This window comes from Taeniopygia guttata, chromosome 4A (genome assembly GCF_048771995.1).
Source record: "Taeniopygia guttata chromosome 4A, bTaeGut7.mat, whole genome shotgun sequence".
NCBI classification, from domain to species: Eukaryota; Metazoa; Chordata; class Aves; order Passeriformes; family Estrildidae; genus Taeniopygia; species Taeniopygia guttata.
The window spans coordinates 17,355,856-17,376,606 of record NC_133029.1 but is presented as its reverse complement, the minus strand read 5'-3'; the positions used below and the strand labels follow the sequence as shown (position 1 = coordinate 17,376,606).

At 43.5% G+C, this 20,751-nt stretch overlaps 1 protein-coding gene across 1 annotated transcript; it reads left to right on the top strand.

The window, feature by feature from the left end:
• The first annotated feature begins 826 nt into the window (after window positions 1-826).
• SERTM2 (serine rich and transmembrane domain containing 2) lies at window positions 827-8,328 on the top strand. The gene is made up of 2 exons (XM_030272908.4): window positions 827-1,214; window positions 4,392-8,328. Exon 2 carries the CDS (start codon window positions 4,982-4,984, stop codon window positions 5,255-5,257), a length of 276 nt encoding a protein of 91 aa, XP_030128768.1. The 5' UTR covers window positions 827-1,214; window positions 4,392-4,981; the 3' UTR covers window positions 5,258-8,328.
• Window positions 8,329-20,751: the final 12,423 nt, after the last annotated feature.

Genomic DNA, 20,751 nt, shown 5'->3' with positions numbered 1-20,751 from the left:
CGAACGACAATCTGGGAACTTCCACAAGCCCAGAGGTCAGAGTGGGGCTGTGGGTGAGGTTCACCCCACGAAGGTGCTTCCAGCCCTTGCTGGGGCACAGGGACACAGGCACACTAAATACAGCTGCACACAGCTGCCCAAGCTCAGTGCTCAGAGCTGCAAAGTGCATCTCGTGTGCTGCTCAGCTCCTCTGCTGCTGACACCTTGGGGACAGCTGCAGTGCATCCCAGACTGGCATCTGGCACAAAACTCTGTCAGCCTGGGAGGGTGAAGAAATGCAGGTCAAGAGGTCTGGCGATCAGAGGGATCCACATGGTTTGGGTTCCTACCCAGCCCTGGCTCCTTTTGCCTCATTTCCGTGGCATCTTGTCTGTAAATTTGTGCTTCACACATTCATAAATTGGTGAAAATCATTTTTTCCCACAGCACTGCCGAGTTGGGGTTATGCTTATTCCTGCAGTTTCAAACTACTCAAGGGAGGCAGGACTTGTAAACTCAACACGGCTCTTCCCAAACCACCAACGGGCGGGCACAGGGACAAAAATGCACCAAAAGCTCCACGGCCAAAGAGCAATGAATGCTTGGGGACTGTCCTGAGGGCTGGAAGGTGACACATGTCCGTGCTCCAGACAGGATCCCAGCTAGGAGGCACAAAAAAAAAAAAAAAAAAAAAAAAAAAAAAAAAAAAAAAAAAAAAAAAAAAACCACCAAACTTGCACCCCCCAGAAAATGAGAGGAAGTGCTAAGCTGCCCTCCAGGGGGATGTCTCACTCCTCAGCCAGCAAGCACGAAAGAGTTAAGGCGAGCCTCGCACAAAGTTTGCAGCGAGCTGAGCTCAGAGCGTCCCTCCCTTCGCTCGGAGCCGGAGCTCGGCTCATCCCTGCCGGAGCTGCCGAGGGAGGGAGGCAGGGAGGGAAGCAAGGAGGGAGGGATCTGCCTCCTCCATCCCACAGGGCTGCTCAGCCAGGGAAGCTCCTCGCCCCTTCCCTGCCGCCTGCCTGCTGGCATCCCGGGAAAAGCCATCCCTGCCCGCCTCGGGGACCGCTGGCAGAGGAGGAGAAGCGCACTCGGCTGGAAGGACTGTCCTGGCTCCAGCAGGTCCTTTCTGCACGGATCCCACCGCGGGGAGATGTTCCCAGGGGCATCACAGCAAGCTCGTGGTGTGGAGCAGGGACTCTGGTGTCTCACCCCAACGCTGCTGCCTGCTCGGAAAGGTAACTCTGCTTTATTCTCTTCTCTCCCTGCGCACCAGCACGGCCAGCGCTCTCACACGTGTTCAGCGTGAGAACAAAATCTGCCACTAAAAGAGGAGATGCAATCACCCCCCTGCCTCTCTTCTCCCCCCCAGACCCTCCCTGGATCTGAGGGAGAAAATGCAAGCCATGGATGGAATTGATAGCTTTGATGTTGTCTTTGCGTTTCTTCAGTGCTGACATTTTTCTGTAAAGGTGACCTGGACAGAACACACCTGGTGCTGTGTGTTCAAACCCAAACCATCCTGTACTTGCCAGCCAGCTGGGTGCACTTGAAGAAGCTCTACAAGTAATTGCTCTATTTTGTTCCACTTACCTGTTTGTGAGAGCCAGAGTGGGAGGATAAGCCGGGGGGAACTCAGGAAAGTCGCCTGCACTTCCAGGGATGCTGTGCTGGCAAGTGGTGCTCACACTGAGCATGGGAGTAGAAGCAAGCAGGTGGGCAAGGCAAAAATATTTACTGCAGCTGCAGGATCAGTTTGTACTGCCTGTGTGCACTGTTTGAGGAAAATCTTTCTTTCTGCTCCCCTGGGACCTCCAAACGTGCAGAGTAGAGCAATGCAGGCTTCATGAGCACTGCCCAGACCCGAGGCTCCCCACACCCTGATAGCTGCAGTGGGAGGCTGCTAATGTCAGTGCCCATGAAGTTTCAGCTGATGAATTTCCTGGCTCAGCGACACACTCTGGGAAAAAAACCCTTCTCCTGTTGTATATGAAGGGTTCTATTTTCATTGCATATTTTTATTAAATGAAATGTGTTTGGTTTGGGTTTGGGTTTTTTTTAATGCCTGTTTTAAAAAAGCCACAAACTGATAAAAAATCCCCAAGTGTCTGCTTGGCATCAGTCTGCACCCACTGAGCACCAGTGATCACTCAGAATTGGAGCATTGTTCAGCCAGAGGATGACTAAACCTTGGAAACTGAGATCGCAGGGAATGCTCCTGTGTCCATGAATTGAGGGCTCCTCATGGTAACCAGTGAGGTTCTGCCTCCTCTAACCTGAGTCACACACAGTTATGGTCTGACCTGCTCTACACACGGAATTATTGCCTACTACTTATTTTCACATCATGTTGGTCTCTACAGTCATTCAGCTTCTCTTCCTTAAAGGGAAGTGTACAAAATCTAAATTTACTGGTATGCTAAGAGATGAGCTCAATGGGATAATTGGTAGACTCAAAAGCAAAAAATCTTTGGGGTTGCCTGGAGCTATTGAATTATTTCTGGCTCATTTCTGGAGAAGATGCAGTTAATGTTGCAGCTTTCAATAGTCTGAATAGTTGATTGCTCCTGACAAATCTACAGTTGAGCCTAAAAACCCCCAAACAGTGCCAGCTCCCCATTGCTAATACTTCTGACTATTAATCTGATCCTTTTATCAATAAATACCCAGCTGAGCTTTTTCAGCATCTTGGTTTGTAGTTAATTATTGAACTTCAGACTAATGTCCTTAGCATTCTGCAGTTTAATTTTATGAAGGATATAAAGCCATTAGGCTCTCTGCTCGTTAAGGAGAGAAACCAGCTCTGGCTTTTTCTCTCAGTAACAGAGCAGATGGGATGGCAAAGACATTGCTCTGTACTTTAACTCACACAAGTGTCAGATTCCAGTCTGTTTGCACTTCATTATCAGCAGAGAAATCATATTGTAAGAACAGAATTTAATACAATTACCTTCACACCCTCTATTTCCCACCTGCTATGCAGCATGAGAATATTCTTCACGGGGGAAGAATTTCCATTTATAGATTCCAAGTGTGAAAATCACAGTTATTGCCCTGTAATTGGGAGCAAAAGAGCCTGGCTGCCCTGCCCATAACTCTGCATCAGCACCAAACCCTCTGCCAGAATAAATGTCTCCAGAGGGGTTGGTCAGCCCCTGGAAAAACACTGAGCTGCCCACAGCCTCCCTCACACAGCACAGCTCAGAGCCCACTGCCCACACAGCAGAAGTCAAATCCCAGGTCATTTCTGCCATCAGCAATTTGGGACAGTTTATTACTGAGCTGGTCCAGTATTCCCTAAACTGGATAGCTGCTCTCTCAAATGTTTTGGTACTGAAGAAGGAGCTGGGAAGCAAAGTGTATCCAAGCCCTCCTGCCCCTTCTCCAAAAACTCAGCAAATCGGGTGTTTTGTAGTGAGCACTGGGTCCATCCTTTCCAACAGTGTTTCCTCATCCCATGAGCCAAAGCAGGTCTTTCTTGCTTGGGGTGAAAATCTGAGTCCCTTGAAAGTCAATATGTTTTGCAGCAATATGTCATTTAGGTGAACTGTCACATGTCAGAGCTTTTATCATACTGATTATTTTTTCTGATTATTATTTTTCTGATTATATTTTATATATATATATATATTATATTATATATATTATATATATATATATTTATATATAAAATCATTTTTTCTGATTATTATATATTATATTACCATATATATTATCATATATATTAAGATAGTATATTACTATGTTAATATTACTCTATTTACGTCTTGTGTAGGTTTATAGGCAGTGGACATTATAAATGATTGAATCAGTTGTTTGGTGCTTTTTTTTTTGTTTCAGCTAAAACCAAAGTTCTGGTCTTATCAGAGCAGAACATTATTCTTTTGAATGTGCCATTTAGAGTGAAATTTCAGAATTTTCATTTCTGTTTCCAGCTGGAAGAACTGAAACTGCAAAAATGTTAAGATTCCCCTGATTTCTAGTAAGTTCTGTTGCTAGGAGGTGAGGGAAGTGTCACATCCTGCAGCAGAGTTGCTCCAGGGGGACAGGTAGGGCTCTGGACAGCTGCCAGGTGCATCCGGCCTCAGAAAATTAGGGTGCTGATATGCAATAAATGAGACACATGGTGAAAAACAATGACTGGATTCATATCTCCCCTTCCTCTCTGACATCTCATTCCACAGCTTGTAGGGCCTTCTTGTACCCTTAAGTAATGTGTTACCAGAGCCTAATCAACAATTAGGTTTGCTCAGTGTTCTCTAAAATTAAATACTCAGTGCTTCTCCTCATCTTAAGGTGTCTCACAGGAGCATGACTGGGGTTTTCTTATCTATCTGCTCTAAAGATACCACATGCAGGCTGGGCTATTTTGGTACCTGGTGTCATTTCTCTCTCTCACACTTTTTTCCCTATAGAAAGCTGACTTGTTGACCATTCCTAACAAGAAATCCGGAACTCCATACTCCTTAAGCCCTGAATTAGGAGAGAAGAGATCCCCCAGACGTTTGGCACAGCAGAAAACAACCTTCCCCAGCTCACCCAAGGATAAAGCACCTGCTGTGGGAGAGAGGAGCTGGCAGAAAGCTGATTGCTCAGTCAGTCTGGGAAAACAGCACTTGCAAAGACCAGAGCTGTGCAAACCTTCACAGCTCAGCTTGAGAGAAGGACCAAAGCTTTTCACCATCCAAAGGAGGTGACCTACCAAAAGGAGGCCCAAAGTATTTTTAGGATGAAATAAAAGCCAGAAGGAAGTGTAAAGCACAAGTGTGATGCTCGTTGTCATTATGACAGCAACGTGCAAAATGGTCTGTGAAGGCCTGTCCCTCGCAGTTTGCTCAGTTGTGTGAGCAGCAGCCTTGACGCCGAGGGGATGGAGCATCTCTTGCAGAAGCCATCATGCCATCTGTGCTAAGTTTCCTCTCCTGACCTCCTTTGTGAGTCTGGTGAGGGGAGACAGGAGATCTGAAGGTACACACGGAAAATGGACCAAAGCTGACAGAGAGCAATGACTGAGATTTATTTCAAGTTCCGCGGAAACCTGACTGGCCGTGTCCACCTCCCGACTCTGGCTACTGAAGTAGACACAACAGCAGACAAATATTCCGGCCTCTATGTGTACGTGGGGCTGTTCCTAACCCTCCTGGCTCTCCTGCTGATCCTGCTGTTCTCCATGCTCCTGCGCCTGAAGCACGTTGTGTCCCCCATCACCTCCCCAGAGAGCACCGAGAACGTGCAGCAGTTCACAGACGTGGAAATGCACAGCAGGATCCCCACCACTTAGGGCTCCGTGCTCGGGAAGGGTGTTTTGCTCAGCAAAGGTGGTGGAAAGAAGCTCTGGCTGCCTGTTGAGCCCCAGGACTTCTTGCAGGAGCCTCAGCAGCATCTGGAGAATGTCGCTGGATGCTGGCACCACGGGCAGCCCGTGTGCAGCAGCCTCCATAAAATCGACATCACAGAAACCTGCTGATGTCAGGGAAGGCTCACACCCCTCTGAAAACCTTGCAGAAAATGGGAAAAGCCACATTAATGACAGCCAAAAACCCGGAGAAACATAGAAGAATGTGTCCTGGAGCCTATGTTTGCTGAACTCTCCCTCTGAATCAACAAAATTTAAGTGCTGTAAGTGGGAAGCGCCCATGGGACACACAGAGAAATTGTCGGTGGCTTGAAAATTCTCAGGCATTTATCCCATTCAAGAAGGAAAATTGTTTTCTTTCACTTGAATGGCAATTAACAATGGAGTTTCACAAATATAGAAATGTTTCATCACCTGCTGGAACCACGTCTTTCTGACATTAGAACCCATTTAGTGAATAGTTGCACACCAGATATCAAAAAGAGACAGAACTTTAAAGAGGAAGAGAATAAAGCCAAAATTTAAGCAAGGTTTAAAATAAAAAGAAGCAGCAGGAAATGAGATTAAAAAACTTATAAGACACTCTACCTCTTCCTTTGTCCTCTTTTATATTAACTGAGCTGCATACAAACATTTTATGCTCCATGCTTTTAGGCTCCCCAGTATCATGCAGTAATTAAAATGCAGTGTAAGTTTTGGGAGCCCAATTGACATTGCTCTCCTAACAGACTCAAGTGCATAATAACATGTTCTCTCATGTCCATACTGGGTTTTCTTCCTCAAAAGACAGATGAGTTCTTCCCAAGTTTTTTCATTTGTTTTCCTCCAAAGAAAGCTGAGGGAATGTCCAGGCCTGGCACTGCAACAAGGAATAGTGGGAACAGCTTTGGACACAGACTAATAGGGAACATGCAGATGGAAAATAAACTCACTGAGCACTGAAAGATACGATTGGATTCAAATATCCTGATGGAATCTCATGGGGGAAAAGAAATGTTTATTTGAATTTATGGGACAACAATTTTACCCAGTCCTATGAGTGACATACAGAGGTAGTCTTTGCTTCTGTGGATGGAAAAGATGGAACCAAATATGGCAAAGCACTCCTGGGAGAGCCACTGCCTCTCACAGGAAAACCTTCAGTGAATTGTTTCAGGCACATCTCTAAAGGGCAGGTATTTTACACAGCTTATCCACTTTACTACAGTCTAACTCTAGTTCAGCAATAAAATCCCCTGGATGCTTTTGACATGTACATATATTCTTATTTGCCAATTCTCCCCTCTCCAAGGGCTTGGAAAGTGTAAAGTCCTCACACAAACTCGGTGCAAAATTAGAGAAGACACTGTCACATGGACCTGTGATAGTAGCACAAAATTTTTCTTCAAATGCTCTGTGTACAACAGGTTTTTTGCTTGCTTTTGGGTGAGCTCTTTGGACTGGGACTATCTGGGCTTTTACAGATGGTTGGCAGGGGGGAAGCAAAATGCCCAGTAACATCCCCACTGGATACACTGGATCCGTGGGCAGGACTAGTGCTACTTCTCACTGATGAGTACAAAACCTTTTAAACATTGCTTCCTTATAATTCCTTTTGAATTATTTCTTGAATAATTCCTTTTTACTTCATTAACCCCTATGAATCACAGAATCCCAGAATGGTTTGGGTTAGAAAGAACCTTAAAGATCACTTTGTTCCATCCCCTGCTATGGGCAGGGACACCTTCCACTATCCCAGGCTGCTCCAAGCCCTGTCCCACTGGCTTGGGACAGTGAACCAGAACAGTGATTTTGTGAGGGAATACTGTAAAAAATTCACTCTCAGCAGTGTCTCTCCATGCCATGCTTGGCTGTGTTTCCCTGAAAAATGTCCTCTATGGGGACAGCACCAGGCAGGATGGTGACTTCACACCGCGTCTGAAGATTGGCTCCTCGACTCTCAGTACTGCACAACAGCCAAAATGTTGTGTGATGATCAGGATATTAATCCAGCTAAGACAGATGGCTACTGAGTTAGTCAATGACATTTAAAATTAACAAAAATCTATGCTGCTCAAATTGGTTTGTTATGTGTCATTCATTGAGCCATCATGAGGCAGCCTCACCCAGGCTCAACATCTGACTTACCCTGGAAAACTCCTCCATTCAAATGCTACCACTTACCTAGACCTGTTCTAACTTACAAAATCAGCAACTAAACCATATTAGCTTCCCAGCACAACTATCTGCAGAAAAGCCTTGTATCCAAGAGTCTGCAGGACAGACTCAGCTTTTATTGACATCAAATATCAGACCTACTGATGGAAAATGACAGTATCAAATTCTGAGTGCTCTGATCTCAGCCAAAATGGACCCTGAGGTACAGGTCAGGACTGAGCTTCTTTCCATCACACTGAGGAATGTTAATTCACAAGAGTCTCACAACACTTTAAAAATTATTCAGTAACTATCTTTTAAATAAATGAGTAATCTCTTTATATATCAGATGGTATCTTTGGGCAGACTGGGTATTTTTATAGAGTACTCTTATGGAAGGCTGCCCTATCTTCTCACAGGAAAATGACAAGTTTTCCTTTCCAAAGCTTGATTTCACATAAAGTCTCTGTCCCACTTGACACATCTACAGTGGCACTCAGGGTGCCTCATTTGTCTGTAAAATGCCAGCATATTTTAAAACTTTTCCCACTGAGAAATACAAGAATGCCTTTCCCCTCTTCTCATTATCATTTGCAGTGTCCCAGACCTGAGGGATGTGTCTGGGAAAGGAGATTGTTGGGATGTGTTGGCCTGTGTTTGGTGAGTGGCCTCTAGTGGAGTCTGGCATTCTTTGGCTTTAAGAAGTAATTATTGGACTTTTGCACAGTTTTGCTGCATCTTGGAGCACTGCAGGTCTCAAAGCCATCTCCTTCCTCTCCTGCAGGCTGTTCCCTTCCCACTTGTCCATGTGCAATAGAAAATGGGGTTTTTTACAAAAATAAAGAGGCACAGTGCTACCAATGGCGAGTCACTGACTGCTCTGTACATTCCCATCTGTGGATCTGAAGGACCAGCTCACAAAAAGGCTCAGGTGGTGCCACTATTCCAAACCAGCTGCTGGCCACAGGGAGTGTCTGGGCAAGAAAACCCTCTACCAGTCTGTGTGAGCATTACTTGAACCAGCACAGTTTGCCCCCATCCTTACTCCCATCAGACACTGGAAATAAATTGAGAATTGAGTAAATTCCTCACTTCCTCCATGCCCTGCCTGTGGGGGAAGACAGCCACCCGTTGTTGTGAAGGAGCAGAAAACACCCCCGAGCATCACGGCTCCTGCTGGGTGGGGCTGTGAGGCCAGAGCGAGCCTCCTCTCACCCAAAAAACCACCTGTGCTCCCCAATCTCCCAGGGTTCTTAGTCTGGGAGCTCTCAGGAGTATGGTGTGACTGCCCAAACCATACAGGATTAATCTCACCCGCGTGGTTTCCATCCACAAGCATGAATTTGCTGTATTAACAGACCCTTAAGTATCAAGCAGAAAGGGTGGATATGTAGAATATCTCCATGTCAGCATAAACATAAATATTTTCATATCCTCTCTGTGCTGCAGAGAAAAACTTGATTTTGCAAACAACATAACTCAGCAGAGGACCAACCCTCATCCTCAATCCTTCCCAAAGGACCTTTTTGGATTTTACTTGAAAAATAAATTTAAAAATGTTAAAAACCCAAAACTTAGGTGAAGTCACCCATCCATTTAACTGACAGCATTAATGGAAACTTAGATCTATGACCTATCCTCACTAGGAATTGATGTATCCTTACATCCCCTTACCCTGCAGTCACTGATGAGGCAGCTGCTTAGGAGGGACATGCAGACAGCTCCAGCTTTAGGGCAGGCTGGAGAGCAGGAGACATGCAGAGAGCTCCCTGTGCTAATGCCACAAGTCTCCTGCTTTGCTACAGCTTAGGCAGCAAGTGAGAAGAAACCATGGAATTGCTGCACTTTTTTTCAAAGAAGATGCACCTTTGTGTTGTGTCTATGCTTCAGCTTAATTCTGGTATGGAAAGAAAGTTTGTTCACAGTCTATTCATGTGCCTTGCAAAACATGGGCAGTGACATTCATGACTAAAAATTCAGATGCAGATATATATGGAAAAGGGAAATCCCAAACAGTATTTTGTTGGTACATGAGCTGCAGACTTAAATGTTGGCATTTTGGTAGAAAATAAAGCTGGGGATAGTGAAGTCTGCTCGAGCTTTGCAGTGGGTTCAAAAAAAGTCTACACAGAATGTTAAGGGAAAAAGATAAATACTTGTGGATTGGGGAAGGTATTTTAAGTTATGGCTCCTGACACAGATTTCATATTTGTTCACAAATAGGAACTGGATGTTATGCATTCCATCTTAAAAAATCTTACCCCACAAAGCCCTCTCAGATCTTCACCTTCCTCAGGCTTTTCCAGAAGGTTGTGAAGTTCCAGCAAGGGTAAGAGCTGTCTTCAATACCTGGTGTTCATTCTGGGGGCACAGATATCAAAATAAAGCCTAAAAACCCCACAATGATCATTTGGTTTCTTGTACACTTGCTCTCCAGAATGTGATATATGAACATTTCCTCCTCAATCCTTCCATTATCAAGAACAGTTGAAGTATCATCTAAGATGACTGATGTTAAGAGTGAAAAAATAAACGGGGCTTGAATTTTGATGGGTTGGATTTTTCAAAGGTACTTAGAATTTCTTCAGCTGAAGGCAAAAATAATTTGCCCAGCTGTAGTCAAAGCTAAGTTGTGAAAGCAGCTCTGGCTGCAAGAGGGAAAGGTCTGTGCAATTCATATGTAATTAATAAATAACCCACTCCCTTACTCCCACCTGCATTTCGTGGCTATGTAAACTTGTCAAACAAATGATGAATAATTCAAAATACCTTATCCTCCCTCCCTTCTCCTCTAGATTTATTAACCCATTTTCAAAGTATAATTTGATCAAGCTAATAGCCACAGACTTCCTAAGCTGACTCTCTCTGCATTAATTCTCTGCATGGCCATAGTCCTACTCCCACAGTACCATCTAATAAAAATCAATTATGAGACAACAAAAGGCACCTGAAAACCAAATGAGAGCTCAGCAACATTCTTTGATGCTTGAAATCTGTTCTTCTCTGCAAGCAAGAAATTTATCTTATTTAAGCTGAGCTGTTGTCCTGAAGCCAGTTCCTCTTCAAGTCCTCAAACACTTAGCTACTGGATGAAGTTTACTTATGTAGTTCTACTAAAAACAAAAACAAACAAACAAAAAATTCAAAAAAACCCAGAAGATACCCAAAGCACATCCTACCAAGAATGCTGAAGGATCAAGTAGGACCTGCCTGGGATATTTCTGTGTGCCCCACATGTGTGAGCATACAACAGGCAGAGAAGCTCTTCCTGGCAATGCAGGGATGATTTGGAAGCAAACTGGCCCTGGGCTACCCTTTGAACTGTGTGGGCAATCAAGTGCTGCACTGGGAAACTCAAAACTCTACAGGACAACACAGAGCCATGAGCTGGATTTGTGTGTACCACAGGCTTTGGCATCCTCCAGCTCCCCATTCTTCTTCCCATGCCAGAATTCTGTCTTTGGCCCACAGCTCACAAGTGAGTGTTTCCAGTTTATTCCTTATGCCTTAGCCATCCTAATTCAAGCTAATTCATGCTCACAGCAGTGAACATGTAGCACTTTTTGTCATGTTACTCCATAATCTTTAGGTGACAAGGACCTGCCCAAGTTTGTGTGGCAGGACCAGCACGTAATGCCCCAGGAAGCTCAAATCTGGGCTGGGGTGAGGTTGCTGCAGTGGACTCAGTGGCAAATCTTACAGCTTGTCGCTGCAGAATCAAACTGACGTGGGTTTGCTGTTGTTCACAAATTTTTCATGCTTTCACACCCTGGGAAAGCTCCCAACAGCCCTTTCAGCACTGTCAGGATGGGAACACCACACCAGTTTGCACTTCATGTTGGCACCTAGAGGGGAAGAAATGTGACTTCTTCTTCTTCTTGCTTGTGTCCAACAAAACAGAAAATGGGAAGCACCCTGAATGCACCTGGTTTGGGCTAATGCTGGGCTGAATTCCCAAGTTGTTTATTGTTTCAGAGCATGACCAACACTGAAGGGATGGGTAACAGATAACCACTGCACAGCAGTATTCTCCACATGCATTTCTGCAAGCTTCTCAGGAAGAAAGAAACCCCCGGGATCAGAGTGCTGAGGTTGCTTTTCCTTTGTTTGACTTCTGCTGGTAACTATCCATCAATTTACTGTAGATACATCATTGTTCTGCTGACCTGCTTCCCTCCACTCACACTGCTCAGATGAATAATAATTTGCTGCAAAGCAATTTGGAAAATAAATGCTGACAGGGTGTATACATAGCCTAGGTGAGACTTTGTTCTATTTCTACTTTTTCGAGGAATTTTGCTGGCTTCGAATTCTTACAACATCCCCAAAAGGAAACTGATTTTGTGGAAATTCAGTGCCTTCAAGACCCATGCTGGGCAACAGCAATTGCAATGAGATTAGGAATAGTTTATCACACTTTGAGGTAGTAGGGTGTTTTGAAGACCTTTCTCTAGAAAGCTGCTTTCCATATCCATGAGCAAGTCATAGTCCAAATGTAAAGCTTGTAGCCAACACCTTTGCATTTGGTGTCATTTCTGCCACTTAAAAGCTCAGGTAAGCTTTCCATCTAATGAATACTGATTGGTTCAGTATTGTTGCCTCATTTTTTTTTTTTTAAATCCTCCTGAAGAAACTTGAGAACACAAGAATTATTCACACCTCAAGAGCAGGGGACAGAGCAAGGCACTTACCATGAAAACTTTAGGTCAGAGTGTTCAGTTTATGCAGGTACACAAGTACCCACGACACAGAGAATATTAATATTAATCCATATAAGAGGTGTGCAAGGCCAAGGAAGGTCTCTTGTGGGTGGATGTGTGACTGTAGCTTTCTCCTGTTGTTTTACTCATGATCCAGCTGAATCCAAACACAACAGCCACACAGTAAATCACAGGCACAAATCACAGCAGAGTGCCAGCGATGTTCATAGAAAGTAAAAATACATGCTAGGATTCATCAGGCAAAAAGACCAGTCATTTCTCACTTTAGAGCAATGTGACCTCCCTCTCAGCAGGCAGCAGATGCCGAGAAAGCAGAAACAGCCAAACCAAATGCAGGAGTCCGAGCTGCAGTGCCAGCCGAGGATTGGGAATGCAGACAGACCGTGAGTCTGCTTTTTCTAGCTGTGCCCTGCTTTGGAAATCTTTTGGGACAAGCAGCCCCTTCCACCGAGGTCAGGTTCAGCAGGTGCTGCTTGGCTGTGCCCAGTTTGCCCCTGTGTACCTTCCATGAGCTGCTCTTTCCATTAACCCTGGCACATCACTGTGACAACCACTCGCAGAAGAGCACAGGAAACCGAGAGCAAGGAATTATCTACATAAAAATCTTTGAATGTAATTTAAAGGTAAAACAAGGAAAAAACAACCAGCTCTCCCTGGACTGCTCCAACATGGTTTGAGTTCAGTGTTATTGAAGCAGGAAGATCTGAGAGTTGCAAGGTTTTGTCTTTCTGGGTGTATAAATTCTCTCAATGGTTTCCTTGAAGGAAAGACAAACATGACAAACATCCCTACAGCCAGGAGTCTGTGAGAGCTGTTGTCACTCCTTCATGTGCTTAGATCCAGCTGTACCAGGTTTTCACTTCCCAAGGTATCATCTCTCAGCAGTAATCATCATTTGGTTTAGGGTTTTTTTTAGCAGACCAGTCTGTAAATAAATGCAGTCTTGCTCTGGGGAAGGCTGTTTATTCTTTCTTGTAAATGAGTCAGTGTTGTGAAGTATGAACATATATTGAATTCTACTGAAGGAAAATAAGAGTTTGGATTCAATTTTACCAGACAGCTGGGGAAGGCAATTTCAATATTAAACATTGCCTCTTTATTTAATATTGCTGGTTCTAAACTCATAAGAGAACATCAGGGAAAATAAAATATGTGTGTGTAGAGTTTTCATCCCCAAGTGACCACAGCCTAATCCTTGTCATTTCCATCCTCTGTTGTGCCAAAGAAGCCTTGCAGCTCTTCTCTCTCTGACTCTTTTGTCACTCAGCAGTTTTTTGAACAACCCTCAGCAGAGTTTTCAGCATAGTGAACCACCTCAGATCTGCAGAAATCCAGTCAAATAAATGCTGGGACTTAGGCTGAAGGATAGGGGTGCGAGTGAGGAAATCGGAGTTTTTTTTCCTTCTTGTCCACAGCAAACCATTCCAGGATGGAACATGCCCAGTGACAGAACCGCTTGTCTCATTGTCTCAGAATTTCTTACTGGTGTAGAACATGTTTTCAGCCATTTTCTTCCCAAATTTCTCTAATCCAGCAATACTCCTTGATTGTAGGTCAATAAATCCATCAGCAATCAATTGACAGCAACATTTCATAGATCAGTCATTTTATTTAGTACAAGCCTAGATAAAGTATGAAAGAAGTTTATACAAACCATTACACATTCCTTCTTTGTCTCCCTGGTTTTCTGGGTGGGTTTTTTTGTTGTTGTTGTTTTGTTTGGTTTTTTTTTTCTTCTTCTTGTGGCTGGTACAGGCTCTCTTTATCTATTGCAAAATTCATTATAATTGGAGTTCTTTAAGACTTTTAGCATTTCTAGGAGGAATTAGTTCCTTACAGAAAAAGAGTTTATCCATTGTGGGATTCATACCATAATTAGACAAAATGATGGGCTAAGTCCCAGTGGAAAAAATGCACTGTAATTGGTGTTCATTTTTGTTACATAAACCCATGGAGATCATGCTGGTTCCTCCTCCTGCAGCCACTTCTGAAGCACAGAGCTCAATTTAAAACTGATGTATCATTATTATCTAGAACCCACAAATATCTTCAAGACTTTCATCTGAGTCTGACGTGAACTTTCTTCCTCTGAGCAAAATAAAACTTAAGATCAGTTTAAGGCATCTGCAGTTCCTAATCTCAGAAGCCACAGATCACAACCAGCCTTGCTTTGCCTCATGTTTGTTGAGGCATCCTTGAAGTCAGAACACAAACACCTGGCATGGCACAAATGAGATTTGTTTGTCAAACTAAGGCACACAGAAGAATTTCTTCCAGCCTGTACAGCACCTGGGACAAGAAAATAGCTGATGACAACCAGAGAACTAAGGTACCAACCCCAAGAACAGATCTCACTGAGTGCAAACAAGATGCAGCCAGATTTTGTGGAAGATAAAGAAAAATATTTTAATGTGTTTATTGCATCTAACAAACCCTTATTGAGGATAGCTGTTATTAAGAATTAACCAAATATGTGTAAGTTGGTTTTAGGTGAAAAATACCAGTCTCACAGATTTTTGGTATTACCTTGCTGATTTCAGGAAACACAGGATGTTCACAATTAAGCCAAGTCATATCAACCCCAAATGTGTTTTTACAGAGGAACAAACCATGCTCTGTGTACATGCAACTCCTCCAGCTAATTAGCACCTTGGGGTAGGTTGTTCATAAACAGAAAACAGTAAGGGACCATATCCCTGGTACTATATCCCAGCAGTACCTTGTGTAATACCAGTCTCAAAATCAATGAAGATTTTACCTGAATCCTCACCAAGTCACTGCCTCACAAAACAAAAAATAAAATTCCAGGTTCAGAGAAACCAAAGGGAATGATTTTGCCAATGATGACAGAAATCTAAGGCCCTGGAGAGACATGGGACACTCCTTCAGAAGACATTTCCTTTTGATCTTAGGCATGAATTATTTCTTTAATATCAAGCTCATTACCTTTGGAAAAATTAATTTATTTTACTAGTTGTGCCACAAGTGTCAACATGTAAGTGTGGGGTGCTGCCAGGCAATTCTATCCCTTTGATAAGGGACAGAAAAGGAACATCATTTGCTTCATGGCAAAGGCATTGGGTCAAGTTCAGCACTGTGTGACAGCAACTTGATGCTGTTCTACACAACAGTGGCCCAGCAGCCTGCAGGGGTCCAATTTCTGATGGCAGCTGCCCACACCCACACTGAAACCTCAGAGCCATTCCCAAGAGGATCAAACATGCACCGTGCTGCGAAGGGTGAAGAATTATTCAGCTTTAATAGTTCCACCCTCCAAGCCAGGTACATCTGTCTGTACATCTGCCATGCTTCTCCCCACTTTTGGACAGATTTAGGGCTTCAGTCTACCCTCAGCCATCAGCCCATTCAGTGATACACTTACAAATCAAAAAAACAACAAAACCAAGGCCCTTCTTTTGGACAGATTTAACCATGAATCACCATTTTAAGATGGCACAGGAAACCTTGGTACACAAAGCCCCGTTTAATGAACACAAACATTCAGCAGCTGAACAGCTCTTGGTTTCAGCAGGGAAAAGGAAAAAAAGGAAAAGGAAAAGGAAAAGGAAAAGGAAAAGGAAAAGGAAAAGGAAAAATGAGGATAACTGGATGGAAGTACAGGCCATGCATAAGTGTGCTCAAGGGTGGAGCAAACAGGACTAATTTGAGTTCAGAAGCTTTCACAAGAGGCAAGATAATGAAAAATACTCTTGTTTTGACATTAGTGCATGCAGTAAAAATGGCTCTCCCAAACATAACACTGAGCTCTGATTTATATCTAAGCCAGTTTAGTCATACCTGGAATTAATCTTTTTATTGGAATGGGTCCAATATTTCCCAGTGAGTTGTAGAATGATGATTTATTTTAAACAGCTTAATGTTATCCTGGAATTATGACACAAGAAATCCTGAAAGAAGATTCTCCAATATATGTTGATACCTAAATAAGAGGATTTATTTGTAAAGTACACATGCACACACACTCAAAACAGTTTTCCAGGTGTAAATATTACTTTAGTTCTCTCTTACATGTCTCTCTGCATATATCCTTAGAACATTAAAAAATAAAAGCCACAATTTTTCATCCTTGTGAAATTCACTGCATACCATTAAACTCCTGGTTTGCCTCTGCAAAAAACATTTCTAGCATTTCTGGTGATAAAAAGAAGGCCATAAACAGGAAATGCATGCAAAGATGTTTCTGGTATTGATTCTTCTCAGTATCTGCTGTATATCAGGCACACAAAAAAACTGGTGGCCCAGAGCTGTTAAAGAATCTCCAAATTGAGCTCAGTGGTTTTGCTGAGTATCTTGTGGCTGCTGTGATCCTTAATGTCTAATGGAAACTAGACTGCTTGTAAATAATAATCCATCATCTTGTTAGCACAAACAAACAGCAGAGAGAAATGAATCGTGTCTGTCACTGGTTTTAGCACCCCTACTGCTGTTGGAAAGCAGCAGGGGATGATGCAGAGGGCACAGACCCTCTGAACAGGACTGGCTGCAAACAGGCAGCTCCAGTCCACGAAACATCACTGGATTTTCAGACCTTGAGCGGATCTGTGTTGGCTGTGGCTGTTGGTCGGCTGGGATGTGAACCTCAAATGCTTCCACTGTTTCTCTTTGGTTTTGAGAGGCAGCTTGGCACTTAAAACCAGGCTTTGCAAATGGGAAGATGCTAATGCAGTGCATGAAAGATGAGCAAAATGGAGCCTGCAGGCTGGGTGCCCTCACTGCAGTGAAGGCAGGCAGCCCTCTCCTGGTGTAAACACCACTGCTCACTCTGCCCAACAGCCCTTTGCTTTTCTGGCCGAATTAGAGCAGCTTTTTATTAATTGTAGGGCATTTTCAGCAAATCTACATATTTCCAAAATCCATTTACTTCATCAGTGGACTGACTTAGGAGTCCCTGGATACTTCTGGAGAACAATTCAAACTGTCTACATAAATTGCGGCTGTCTCAAGCCAGCTTCTGGAGAACAGCAGGCAAATGGACAGAAGTGAAATTTAGTCCGAGTTCACACTGGGTTCACCTCCTTACCTACTTTTATTCTGCATGGCAAACAGAGATATTTGTATGTACTTGCATAATTTGGACTGTCTGGGAAAAGGAATTCGGCTCACTTGGAGTTCCTTCCTAAACATCTAAAACCACTGGTTTACTTGAGCATGATATTCTAATTTCCTTTAAAAATGCACATCAAAAAGAATAATTGAAACATAAATTCCATCTCAGGGCTTGTAAAAATGCATGCAAGGCACCTCAGGATTTGATTATATTTGCACCAGCACAAGCTGCCCTCAGAGAACAAAGCTCAATTGATTTCAGGGAATCTGATTTGCCTGGATGAAAATGAATGTTTAATAGATTTGGTTGTCAGAAGGATTATGCAGGAATATGAAGCGGCAGGGTGTTCACACAGTGGGCTGCTGTGGAGGTGTGTGCTGGTGGCCAGAGCAGGCAGGAATGGTGGGGAGTGTTTTCCACAGACAGCAAGCAGCAGGATCCCAGGGGAGCTGAGGGGACCAGTTGCCAGGAGACATCACAACACCGAGTGCTCCTTGCAAGAGACCTCACACTCCCTCCTACCTCTGCACACCAGCCTGGTTTGCCACCGCTCTTCAAATTATTTTCTTTCATCTCCCAATAACCCAAACACTACTGAAAACTGCCAGCTTTGAGAAATGTTATTTATTTGATATGAAGCCCTTTTGGTTCTTTAAGGTGAGCATTTCGTTTATGACAGAAGACTAGCAGAGGCCTCGAGCATCAGGAAGGATCCAGCTCCAGGGCTGGTACAAATCAGCCGAGCCTGTAACAAGGATTGAAACTCAGCATGTGCTGTGTCCCAGTGTAGAGATGCCCTCCTGCTTCAGGGGAGAGCAAAGGCCAGCAGCACTTTACTGTCATAAACGAGTAAACACTCAGCTTCCTGAATCCAAGAATCATTACATTGTTTAAATACGAAGCAGAACAGGAGTAACAAACAGATACATCTTTATAGATCTCTAACAAATATTGTTTGTGTCTTCAGGGCCTTAAGAGTCACTGAGCAGTTTTCTGTCTCTTCTTCAGAAACATAAGACCTTAAAAACTATGATTCCCTAATTCCAGAACCTTGTGGGCTTCAAGGTACACCACAAAATGTGGCAAAATTCAGAAAAAATCCATGAGAGTTGGCAGATGGTGGACATTCATTCCAGCTAAGCCACAGCCTCCTCTTCCACTCCACACGTGAGGTATTTAGTCAGAAAAGTTCCTCCATGTGCTTCTGCCAGGGTCTGTGTGTCTGTCTGGTGTCTGTCTTCTGCCAGTCAGCCCCGAGGAGGAGGTGATCCAACATCTCCCTGTCTCCGTTCAGCCTGAGCCTTTGTGTCAATCCATCTGCTAAATAACACGCCCACAAAGACACAATTCAAAGGATGTAGAAATGTGATGAAATATTTCAAATGGACATTTGCCTGACAAATGCTACTCTGTTATTTTCCCAGGCCAAGCATCTCTGAATCACAGTGATATGAAGGAATTATCCCCCAAAAGATCTTCCATCTGATTTTCAAAGCTCCTTACAGTAACAAAAATATCAACCCTCAAAGGTATTACATCTCAATGAGAGAGGAAAAGGAATAAAATATTTTTCAGTTCAGATTTATATAAAGCAAATTGGAAAGAGGAGTAAGACTACCTTTACTCTTTTTACACATCTATAAACATATTGAAAGTACTGAAATATAACATAAATTTAGTGTGGAGAAGCCTAATTGCTCTCCTGTGCTTCATATCATCCACTGCAGCATTATATCACAAGCCACATGGAGAATCAATCTGTCTACAAAATACAAGGGAAAGGAAAGTCAACAACTAGCCAGTCATTGGCTTTTTTTGCCTTCAAAGAAAATCAAAGTTTGTAGACTCATACAGGTTTCTTGCCTTCCTGTTGGTGTATATTTCTTAATGGTTCATTATTTGATACACTGTGGCCCATGCATTTCAAGGATCATCAGAGTTTTATCTCCACAGTTGTGGGTCAGCCTTTAGACTCCAAGGGCAAACTAAAGGCAAGATGTAGTTTTCAGAAACAAAGATGTGAGCTGACTAGTATATTTTCATTCACTTTCTTACCCCTGAATAATATAATTATAGCACTTTCTGGGCAAATTGTGGCATGCTGAAGTGAATACAAAGCGACAGTGCTCAAAACTGAGACATCCAGAAACATTTCAAATACCAGCTAAGGAGAAGAGAGGAGGGATATGTCATTCCTCTCAACAAAAAACAGCTTGCACTCACAACATCTTCACTTTCTTGCCCAGTTGTTGTCACAGGAAGAAAATATCAGAATATAAATTAAGCCCTATATAGCACAGATGGGAGCAAGCTCTCAGGAGAACCTATTTTCCATTTCAGCCCTGTCCTAGCCGCTCCCTGGGGTCCAGGACCACATTATGTCAGCTTGAGCTCCTGTTTGTGGACTGTCCCTGAAAATATGACACATGTACAGATTGCAGAGAGACAATTGGCACTGCAAATAGAGACTGCCCAGCCCAAGCAGGGCTAGGCTCACACAAGGTTTGCCCCAAAAGCTACAGGCACTCAGCTGTCCGAGCCACGTAAGCCTGCAGCTCATGGCAACAAAAGGGTGAATGGAGGTGCAATCCCCCAGTGTTTAAAACAGACTAAATCCAATGTACCACAGCTCTGCCACCTCTCTTGTGCTGGTAGTGCTGCTTTGCAGCGCAGTGAGCTGATCTAACTGCAAACAAGTCACTGTCAGGTCAGTTCTGTGACCACTGTGTGGTTTATCTATAGGAACACAGGGCAGAGGTAGCAATGAAATAAGGCACAGCACCAAGCCTGGATTACATGACCTCTATCTGCCTTAAAACTGCACAGGATCAGCTCTAAGTACCTCATTTTTAGACTGATCTGTAGTTCTCAAGGACCACAGCACAAGCACTCACGGGCAAAATTCTACTTATGCCCTACACAACTTCTAATTAAAACAGCAGGTATAAATTACCATGAAATTGAGTCCCTTAATGGATGGCCTTCCCTTTTCTCTTCCATTTAAAATCACCCTAACAAGCCTGATTCAATGTGAAAGTGGAATGTATCCTCCAGTGAAAACTCCAACACAAATTTAAGTCACTGCAATTTTACATGTGAATATTTTTTCTTCTAGCCCCTAGCATGAAGCTGGAAGTGCTAGCTGCAGAGGACACTGACTTTCAGTGACACAAAAAAAAAAAAACCAACCAGAACCTCTAACATTTAATTATCCTGTCCTTTACCAGGTGCTGAACCTCATCTCCAACACCTGAAAAATTTAGCATTTTCCTTTTCATCCCAAATCTACCTTCTTGTCCAACAGCTGTCAGGGCCCTGACTGCACTAATAGGTCCTAATCGCCCTGACCAGTTCTCAGCTGGGTCTTCCAGTCACACTTAGACAAGGGACTCTATTTAACCTTGCAGTTTAAATAGAACCATAGAATGGCTTAGGTTTGCAAGGACCTTAACATTCACCCAGTTTTAACTCTCTGCCATGGGCAGGGACCCCTT